Source organism: Triticum urartu, chromosome 7 (genome assembly GCF_003073215.2).
Source record: "Triticum urartu cultivar G1812 chromosome 7, Tu2.1, whole genome shotgun sequence".
Classification (NCBI taxonomy): Eukaryota; Viridiplantae; Streptophyta; class Magnoliopsida; order Poales; family Poaceae; genus Triticum; species Triticum urartu.
This window is the reverse complement of record NC_053028.1, coordinates 80,968,108-80,979,285: the sequence shown is the minus strand read 5'-3', so window position 1 is coordinate 80,979,285 and position 11,178 is coordinate 80,968,108. Positions and strand designations below refer to the sequence as shown.

The window sequence follows — 11,178 nt, the reverse complement described above, 5'->3', positions numbered from 1 at the left end:
ACTCATAAGGTAGGATTTGTATGTGTGCATTCATAAAGATGGGTGGATTGCATATGTTTGGGTGCGTGCGTCTGTACTGACCTAAACGAGACGCACCGTCCTGCTAGTTTTCTATGGCAGTCCGTTAAACTTTTTTAGAAAAATTGAGGGGACTTTTCAAAATTTATTATACTCTCTGGATGACGAGGACAGGCCGTGCCGACCGGGCTCTAGCCCTAGAGCCAGTCCAAGTCAGTGACACGTCCGGCCCTGACTGCCGCCCCCCGCGGGCTCGGTTTCCAAACCACGCAACAATAATATCTCGAGCCACCCCCACCCCCACCCCCACCCCCGCTCTCCCCTCTCTACGCGTTTTCTTTCCGTTGCCCCCTCCCCTCCCCTCCCCTCTCCACCCGTCGGCTCGGGCGGAACCAAATAGGCACGCACGGCTAGGGTTTATCCAGCCACCCGCCGCCGCCGCCGCCCCGCCCGACCCGACCGCTCCCCGCGGCCGCCCGACCGGGGCTTACCCTCCTCCCCTCACCCCCACCGAGGCGCCCGGGCGATGGACGCGGCGGCGCTCGACGACGTGATCCGGCGGCTCCTGGAGGCGCGTGGCGGCCGGACGGTGCGCCCCGCGCAGCTCTCCGACGCGGAGATCCGCCGCCTCTGCGCCGCCGCCAAGGACGTCTTCCTCAGCCAGCCCAACCTCCTCGAGCTCGAGGCCCCCATCAAAGTCTGCGGTAAGGACACCCGCTTCCTGCCTAACCCGTCCCCTCCCCCCTCGTGCGCGCCTCGCTTCTGCTGTCTGTCGATGGCTCTGCGCTCCGTCCGTAGGCTGCCTTGCGCCGTGTCATGTGCGGCTGCTTCGTGCGTGGCGAGCCGCGCCTCTGGATGCTTTCGAATTCGGCCTGCCCGTGATGGCCCTTCTGTGCTAAGTTCAGGCGCCCCCGTGGTTTAAAGCCGCTGCCTTTTAGTTTTTGCTTGGTGGTATAGGAATTCCTGCTATCTTCTGGCGAAAAGAAGTTCTAGTGGGTTCGCTGTTCTGGTGTAGCATCTTGGATTGAACAGATGTTCTCTCTGGGGAGGCTCAGCGAGCTCTCTGTACGATTCATCTTCCTCTCATGTTTTTCGCGTTGACTGGCTGATGAATTCGTCCGTCTTAGAGAAGCGTGGCAGAGCTTCTGGAGTTTGATTTCAATGTCAAACCTCAAATCGCTTTCTGGTCTTCGTTTCTTTATATATAAAAGATGGTGCTAACTGTTAAAGCTCTTCGTGGCGACATGTTTCTTTTACCAATACAATACTATATTAGCGCTTAAGGACTGTTTGAGGGACAGGCTGTTCATACTATTAGAGAAGTGAACAGATTAAGCTATGGCTTTCCCCAACAACAGAAAATAAACACGGCAGTTGAGCAACGTGTATCCCTTAACTTGAAAGCCCATGAAACTTTCTGTAGCAGCAGTGCAGCACACTTTATCTAATCTTGACAAGTTGACCTGTTGTGAGTCCTAGGAATTGTTCCTACGGATGCTGTGTTTTTAAAAGGGAAGAGTGAGACCCTGTTCATTCATTTTTCCTCAGCCAGCATGCACGGAACATACATGAATGTCTCAGAATGCATGTTTCAACCCCATAGTCACAGTTGACTTGTCAGCCACAAACACATGGATCCATTCCAGATTATGAAACTGCTGCAGTAGTGGGGGTCGGTACTGGAGTCCACAGATTCCAAGCTGGAGCAGATAATCTGTTTTCACCAAATTGCAAAATCCAGATTGTGTTAGTTTATTTCAGGAATTTGCAGCTGAGGTGAACGTAGTTTTGTTAAGTGGGCATAGTTTCTTGTGACATTTCGAATTGGCTTCCTCTAGTATATGATTGTGTCCAGCTGAAGGTATAGCTTTATAATATAAACAGTACCATGAAAAGACTAATTGCCCACGTTCTGTACTGTGTTAGTGTGTTGAGTGTATGTTATATTAGCAGGTATATACTATACCACACTTCTTTCTTTTCACGAATAGACTCATAATTTACCTCAGGATTAGTATTGTAAACTCTTTTGCCAAATCTGCCATCTGAATTTACAACAATATGATGATTTAAAAGTACGTTTGGCATTTAACTGATATGCTATTTACTCACTGACAGGGGACATCCATGGCCAATATTCTGATCTTCTTCGATTATTTGAGTATGGTGGTTTCCCACCGGAGGCGAACTATTTGTTTCTGGGTGACTATGTTGATCGTGGCAAACAGAGTATTGAAACGATATGCCTTCTCCTTGCTTACAAGATTAAGTACCCGGAGAACTTCTTTCTCCTTAGGGGAAACCATGAATGTGCCTCTATCAACAGAATCTATGGATTCTTTGATGAATGCAAGAGGAGGTTCAATGTTCGTCTCTGGAAGGTTTTTACTGACTGTTTTAACTGCCTTCCTGTGGCTGCACTTATTGATGACAAGATCCTGTGCATGCATGGGGGTTTATCACCTGATTTAAAGAACATGGACCAGATACGTAACATTGCCCGTCCTGTGGATATTCCGGACCATGGTCTCCTCTGTGATCTGCTATGGTCAGACCCTGATAAAGATGTTGATGGCTGGGGTGAGAATGACAGGGGTGTGTCATACACTTTCGGAGCTGATAAGGTTGCAGAGTTCCTTGAGAAACATGATCTAGATTTGGTCTGCAGGGCTCACCAGGTATGCCTTCATTCTCATCTTGAAGTTTCTAGCAAGTAGCACAATTTGATTTACCATAGGTATTGTTCATCATTTGGTACTGAGCACATATTTTCATTTGGCATCTCAATTGACTACAAATAGATGTTGTATAAAGAATTGTTCAACTTGCATGCAACAACCTAGTACGCCATACCCCCCCCCCCCCCCCCCCCCCCCATATTTAAACATGCATTTTGTGGAAAATGAAGTGCACTGGTTAATTTCTGTATTGATATTGCAAAATACACTTCTTATTAGTTGCAAGAGAACTTGTTTACAAATTGTTGATGAGGTGCGTGCATGTCTATAGGTTGAATTTATCATCTGATATTGGACACAGCAAGTCATTATCTGCCATTTCATGTGTTGAGGCCATGGGTCATAAACTTGGTTAAAGACTTTATGCAATGTATAGTAGTCTTCTTCATGCAATTTTGAACTTAATTCAGTTCACAATTGCTGATATTTTAACCGCTTCTACAATAAGTACATTGGGTTAGCTTGGATTACTACAAGTCATATAACTCTAGGTTAGCTATTCTCAGTGGATCTTCGCATAGCAAAGTTGCCTCTGTTTACCATTCACTTTCTTACACTGAATCTTCTATGCACAGGTGGTGGAGGATGGATATGAATTCTTTGCAAAGCGTCAGCTCGTAACCATATTCTCTGCACCCAACTATTGTGGCGAGTTTGACAATGCTGGTGCCATGATGAGCATAGATGATTCACTAACATGCTCATTCCAGATCCTTAAGCCTTCTGATAAGAAAGGGAAAGCTGGAACCGGCAACTCAAAACCTGGAACACCGCCTAGGAAGATAAAGATTAATATTATTTAGGCAGACCCTTCAGGTATGAAATGAGTTATTGTGATGGAGCACACCCCCAAAACTTGTTATGAAGGTGCGCCGAACAACGTGTTGAAAACGTCAACCTGCATGCTGTTGTTTTTTCGTGGTCTGATGCAGATCTGTCCTGCCATTCTGGAAAGATCAGAGCAGGAAACATAACTGGGAATTTTGTGTGGATTTCTTATTCCTTTTATTAACTCTGCTATGCGTGGCAAAATGTTTAAGCACGGGAGGCATCAGGAACCTCATCCTGTGGTGGAGATTGCCAATGCTGAATGTAGATTCTGTTATGTTATGTACGCTGTTTTATCTGTAAAGCTTGCCTCTGCAAATGACTTGCTAGCTTTAGTGAATGAATGTGTTTTGCTGACGCTGATGGTAGAGAATGACTGGTATTTAATAGTAGTACCAAGTTCGCGGAGGGTTGCGGTAGGGTTAGGTGCTTTGTCATTTCTATTTAAACATGTGGTTGAGGTTTCTCTTACTTTTGCGATGTTGATGTTTATGGGTCATTGGGTATTTCGGAGATTCATAAACCCTTTTACCTAATGAACTCATGGTACCTAGCAGTTTCTTCCAAGATTATGATTTATCATTTGCACTGTGCCCATTGAGATTCTAGTCTTCAGCTCACCCCATTAATTCACTCTGTTACCTTGCAGTCTTCAGCTGCAACCACTAATTGTTTGGTTATATGTGCTTTGAGCTCGAAGGTCCTATTCTGATCCGAGCTCAAATGCATCTTGTTTGCCTACAAAATTCAAAAAATTCTGAGTTTTTTTTTGTGCTAAACTTAGACAAATGTTTTGTATGCCTACAAAATTTGAGCACGAAACGACATTCGTGGAAATCATTGCAAAAAGACAAAATTAGTACCTCAAAATGTTTTCAAAAGTATTACTCCGTGCCGTAATGTCAGATGTTTGACACTACACTAGTGTCAATAAATCTTTTACATTATAGGACGGGGGAGTAGCATTTTTGAAGCATTGATTTTTTTCTTGTCATGGCTCCCACAAATGTCATTTTGTACTGAAATTTGACGAGCATACAAAACATTTGTCAAAGTTTAATAAAAAAATCATTTTTTAAATTTTTTACCATTTTTTTGACTTTATGTTCACCAGGGTGCATTTGACCTCGGAAGCAGATACTCCACATCCGTTTAAGCTGTCACTTAATATTGGCAGGAACTCAAACTATGATATGTGTGCATCCAAACCTGCCTAACCCAATCAAGCTTTGTTCATTCAGTCAGTATCAACTTCCCTATTTTAATATGTTAATAACGAACTTGTCTCTAGTTTGGTTGCTGTTTTCCACAACAGATTATAAATCAAACACAGTATAATGCAGGCTAGCAACAACAATCTGAACCCAACTGTTCCTAGCCATGTCCCTCTTTGTTCCACCCCTCTTCTTGTTGAGTATGTGTCGTTTCTTTTAGTTTCTGGACTATCGATAAACTGAACACTCTTTTTTAGTGCTTTTGGACGTAGATATGTGTGGTGGCTTTCCACTTTCCGATATATTTTTTCTGAGTGGAACGTTGAATATAATAAGGAACATAGGAGCGGGGTATGTTTGCATTGTTAAATATTTATATTTGACAAATTTGTTTGGTTGTATGGTTTGGAAGGTAGTAACTGGGAAATTAAATGGACTTGCTTACATGCCAGCCTATATACCTGCATACATTTTAGCCAAGTTCATAGCAGCGCAACACACAAGGTCTTTTACTCGTGAAGGGACACTGGTGAGCTGTGAGCGCAATCATTTTGTAAGGGGATTAAATATTTTATGTTGTAATGTAAGCACCACTTGAAAGGAAGGTGAACCCCTTCACGGTCAAGGAAAACTTTTAAGGCGGCAACTGGCGAATATATCACAGTAGCTTAAACAAATATAGTACTGTTGATTCTTATTTAGAATTTTTTAAGGCTCAGCAGACTTTTGAAAAGCCATAATTTCAATTTAGTGAAAAGTGTAACTTCCGTCATATTTTATGGAAAAGTACAACCCCAATTGTAAGATCCGTTTGATATCTAAGAAGATTAACTTTATCGCCACTAGTATTAAAAAAGCAAACATAAATTCCTCTAAGCCTACACAACAAATTGTACACAAGATAACTAGAACCCTCCGATCCAATCTAACTTAAACATTGCCGCAGGACCTCCCCTACAGTATCGTCACCGCAGTAGAGTTTAACCACCAAATTCGGAATGGATTGGTGTGGTTCCTCTACGCCTATATCCTATTGCCCATATTACGTAATATGGGCAGTAGTTTACGTACTATGGGTAGTACATACGGCCATGGTTTGCCAATCATCCTAACGCTCCGCGTCCTCGATACCCTCCTGCAACTCCCTGATTTTCGATCAATTCCATCCGAATCATGCATCCCCGACCCTCCTTTTTCTAGGCACCAGATCAAGAAGAACGGATCCGCAACAACCTTGCGCTGTCGCTCCTCCCTTCTCCCATCCTGTGCGCTTCCCCTTTGATATGTTTCTTTCTTCTTCCCCTTCCACAAGGTAGAGACGACTAGCGCATAAGTGTGGCTCGCTTCACTTTTAGTACATGCATGAGTGTTGCGCTTGATGAGGGGGAGATGGCGAGTCGAGGGGAGCGTGGCGGTGGCTGGGCAAACCCATAAGTTGCTTAGGCGGTGCATGGTGGCTGTAGTGACGGGCCGTATTACGGAGGCCGCAGTGGTGGACTAGGCGGCGGCAATCCAGATGATAGTGCTAGCCATGAGCGCGAATACTACCAAGGACAGGGTAGCGGTAGTGGTGCCGGTGGCGGCGTCCGTGGCCGTGGTTACTACCAAGGAGATGGTGTTGGCTGTGGGTACTACCAAGGAGGCGATAAGGGCAGCCATGGCCGTACGTACTACCAAGAAGGCCCCAAGAGCCTGTACACTATCGGCGAGCTGCGGTTCAACACCAAGGAGTCTGAGGTCACCTTACCTGACTAAAAGCCAAGTCCATCTGGGTAAAGTTAAAGTCAGTTAGTCAGTCAGTGTGCCCCATGACATGACATGATGAGGTGATCAGGTTCCCCATGATATGTATGTTTGCAGGAGGGAGAGGAAGTTCAAGGTGACCATCAAGCACGCCACCCTGGTCAGCCTACAGCAGTTGCAGATGCTCATGAACAGGATCTCCATGGACATACCGAGCAACTGCTCCATGTACTCGACATTGTGTTGCGCGACATCATGCTCAACGAACGGAATAACATGGGGTAACAACTCTCTCTACCCTTTGTGTCGTTAGTCATTATCGATCATTTCGCATGCTTTTCTTATTTGTTGGGGGCTTGTTTTCACTGTGCGCCTCCGGTTCGTCCCGGTAGGCCGGCCTTTCTTCTCACAGACCATCAAGTTAGGCCAGGGTATCGAAGGATGGAACGGGTTCTACCAGAGCATCAGACCTACCCAAAGTAGGATTGTTCCTCAGCATAGGTCTATGACATGTATTCCTTGCATTCTGTTTCCATTTACCCGCAAGATGTTATGCCAGGACGCATGGATGATGGGGAAATTTTTTTACCTGCCAATTAATGTATTCTGAACTTTGGATTGCAGACATGTCATCGATTGATTTCGTCACAGAGGTTCTTAATAGGAGAGATCTCATTCACGGCATTGATGATCTTGATTATCTTAAGAGATGCATATTTTTTGTGTCTACCACTACTCTCTCATCATGGGCCAAGCAGTTCTCTCTCATAGATAATAATATACTGCTCTTAGCACCGGCTTTCACTTCGTGTAGCTACTTCATCTTATTTTGTCTCCTCAAACACTTCATCCATGAAAAGCAAGTTTTGATCAACATTATATTCTAAAAGTAAGAGCAACTCTATTAATTTATGTACCTTGTCTTCGGCCACCATTTTTTCTTCGAAGGGTGAAGGCGGATTCTCTAAACCTAAAATAAGGCGAAGGATACATACAATATGCTGGGTCTAAAGTGAAGTAGTACGGACATAGGAAATCAGAGTACAACTTAGAGAGTCTCCATAATCTAGACATCTCGGTTTCTTAATCGGTGTCTATCTTACTAAGATACTGGTGCACCTTAAGGTGCTGGTGCTCCACCCCACTCTAAGAAGTATGCTGTGATTTGCCAGTACCCAAATGGGTAGTTACTGCTCGCTCCCCTTCTTAATTCAGACTTGTTTGAGCACACAACCTTCCTATAACTTTCTCACCTGGATCCAACCAAAGGAGGAAGATGTATGGCCTCCCTCAAACAGTAGAAGGAAGTACGTGAGTTTACCGGTAGGCAATGACCAAAGCTGAAAAGTGCTCAAATCACAGAAAGAAGGTAGTGGGAGCATCGAAGTCATGTCTCTCTCTATTACACACCTCTTATTGGTGACTATGTGTCATTCTTTAAGCTTCTCAACTATCGATAAACTGAACACTTTCCTTTTTAGTGCTCTTGGACGTAGATATGTGTGGTGGCTTTCCATTTTCCAATATATTTTTCCTCAGTGGATTGTTGAATTATAATGAGAAACATAGGAATGGGGTATATTTGCATAGATATTTTCTATGTTAAATATCTATTCTTGACAAATTTGTTTGGTTGTATGGTTTGGAAGGTAGTAACTGGGAAATTAAATGGACTTGCTTACATGCCAGCCTATACGCCTGCATACATTTTAGCCAATTTCATAGAAGCGCAACACACAAGGCATTTTACTCATGAAGGGACACTAGTGAGCTATGAGGGCTGTCATTTTATAAGGGATTACATATTTTATGTTGTAAATGTAAGCACCACTCGAAAGGAAGCTGAACCCCTTCATGGTTAAAGAAAACCTTTAAGGTGGCAACTAATGAATATATCACCGTAGCTTAAATAAATATAGTACTGTTGATTCTCATTTAGATTTTTTTAAGCCTCGATAGACTTCTGAAAAGCCATAATTTCAGCTTAGTGAAAAGTGTAGCTTCCACCAGATTTTATGGAAAAGTACAACCCCAGTTTATTGAGAAGTGTAACATCCACTTGATATCTAAGAAGATTAACTTTATCTCCACTAGTATTGAAAGAGCAAACATAAATTGCCCTAAATCCACACATTAAACTATACCCGAGATAACAAGAACCCTCCAATCAAATCAACTAAACATATCCTACCGCCCACATTACGTTAATGGTATGCCAGTTAGATCAATGTCTCTGATGAAATGTTCTCCCAACCAGACGCCATGGTTTGCTAATCATCCTAACGCTCCATGTCCTCGACCCCTCACCTAACTCCCCTATTTCTCATCAATTCTACCCAAATCATGCCTCCCTAACCCTTCTTTCTCTAGGCACCAGATCAAGACGAACATATCCGCAATAACCTTGTGCCACCACTCCTCCCTTCTCCCGTCCCATGCACTTCCCCTTTGGTCTATTTCTTTCTCCTTCCCCTTCCACAAGGCAGAGACGACTAGCGCTCATCGTGTGGGTCGCATCACCTCTACTACAAGCGTGAGTGTTGCCCTTGGTGAGGGGGAGATGGCGAGTCGAGGGGAGCGCGGTGGTGGCTGGGAAAACCCAAAAGCTGCTTGGATTGAGCATGGTGCCTGCGGTGACGGGAAGTATTACGGAGGCCGCGGTGGTTGACCAGGCGGCGGCAATCCCGATGATGGTGTTGTCGTGGGCGCGAATACTACCAAGGATAGAGTAGCGGTGACGGTGCAGGTGGCGGTGGCCATGGCCGTGGTTACTACCAAGGAGATGGCGTTGGTCGTGGGCAACAAAGGAGGCGATGATGGCAGCCATGGCCGTATGTAATACCAAGGTGGCCGCAAGAGCCTGTACACTCTCGGTGAGCTGCCATTCAACACCAAGGAGTTTGAGATCACCTTTCCTGACTACAAGCCAGGTCCATCTAGGCAATCGTAAACTCAGTTAGTTAGTCATTTTGTCCCATGACATGATAAGATGAGGTGATCAGATTCCCCATGCCATGTATGTTTGCATGCGGGAAAGGAAGTTCAAGGTGACCATCAAGCACGCCACCCTGGCCAGCCTACAAAAGTTGCAGAGGCTCATGGACGGGATCTCCACGGTCATACCGGCGCATCCACTGCACGTGCTCGACATTGTGTTGTGTGACATCGTGCTCAACGAACGGAATAACACGGGGTAACAACAACTCTCTACCCTTTGCGTCGTTAGTATCGATCATTTTGCATGCTTTTCTTACTTGTTGGGGGCTTGTTTTCACTGTGCGCCCCAGGTTCGTCCCGGTAGGCCGGTCTTTCTTCTCACAGACCTTCAAGGAAGCCACCAAGTTAGGCCAGGGTATCGAAGGATGGAACGGGTTCAACCAGAGCATCAGACCTGCCCAGAGTAGATTTTCCCTCAGCATAAGTCTGTGACATGTATTCCTTGCATTATGTTTCCACTTACCAGGATGCATGAATGATGTGGGAATTTTCTTACTTGCCAATTAATGTATTCTAAAGTTTGGATTGCAAACATGTCATCGATTGATTTCATCACGGAGGTTCGTAATAGGAGAGATCTCATTCACGGCATAGATGATCTTGATTATCTTAAGATATCCATATATTTCGTACCCACCAATTCTTTCTCATCATTGGCCAAGCAGTTCTCTCTCATAGATAATAATATCCCGCTCTTAGCATCGGTTTTCACTTCGTGTGGTAGCTTCTTCTTATTTTCGCTCCTCAAACACTCCTCCATGAGAACCAAGTTTTGATCAACGATATATTCTAAAAGTAAGAGCAACTCTACTAATTTACGTACCTTGTCTTCGGCCACCATATTTTCTTCGAAGGGTGAAGGCGGATTCTATGAACCCTATAATAAGGGCAATGATACATACAATATGCTTGGTCTAAAGTGGAGTTGTATGGACATAGGAAATCAGAGTAAAACTTAAAGAGTCTCCATAATCTAGACTTCTCGGTTTCTTAATCGGTGTCTATCTTACTAAGATACTGGTGCAGCTTAAGGTGCTGGTGCTCCACCCCACTCTAAGAAGTATGACTGTGATTTGCCAATACCCAAATGGGTATTTACTGCTCGCTCCCCTTCTTAATTCAGACTTGTTTGAGCACACATCCTTCCTATAACTTTCTCACCTAGATCCAACCAAAGAAGGAAGATGTATGCCCCCCTCAATCAAAAGAAGGAAGTGCGGGAGTTTACCGGTAGGCAATAACCACAAGTGAAAAGTGTTCAACTCAAAGAAAGAAGGTAGTGGGAGCTTCGAATTCATGTCCCTCCTTGTTACACACCTCTTCTTGGAGAGTATTTGTCTTTGTTTAAGCTTCTCAACTATCGATAAACTGAACACTTTATTTTTTAGTGCTCTTGGACATAGATATGTGTGGTGGCTTTCCACTTTCTGATATTTTTTTCTGAGTGGATCATTGAATATAGTGAGCAACATACGAATGGGGTATATTTGCATAGATATTTTCTTTGTTAAATATTTATATTTGACAAATTCGTTTGGTTATATGGATTGGAAGGTACTAAATGGGAAATTAAATGGACTTGCTTACATTCCAACCTATATCCCTGCATACATTTTAGCCAAGTTGATAGAAGCGCAACA

General features: G+C 44.1%; 1 protein-coding gene across 1 annotated transcript; it reads left to right on the top strand.

The window, feature by feature from the left end:
- The first annotated feature begins 336 nt into the window (after positions 1-336).
- On the top strand, positions 337-3,941 carry LOC125519723 (serine/threonine-protein phosphatase PP1). The gene is made up of 3 exons (XM_048684466.1): positions 337-722; positions 2,137-2,696; positions 3,332-3,941. Exons 1-3 carry the CDS (start codon positions 545-547, stop codon positions 3,557-3,559), a joined length of 966 nt encoding a protein of 321 aa, XP_048540423.1. The 5' UTR covers positions 337-544; the 3' UTR covers positions 3,560-3,941.
- The last annotated feature ends 7,237 nt before the right edge of the window (positions 3,942-11,178 follow it).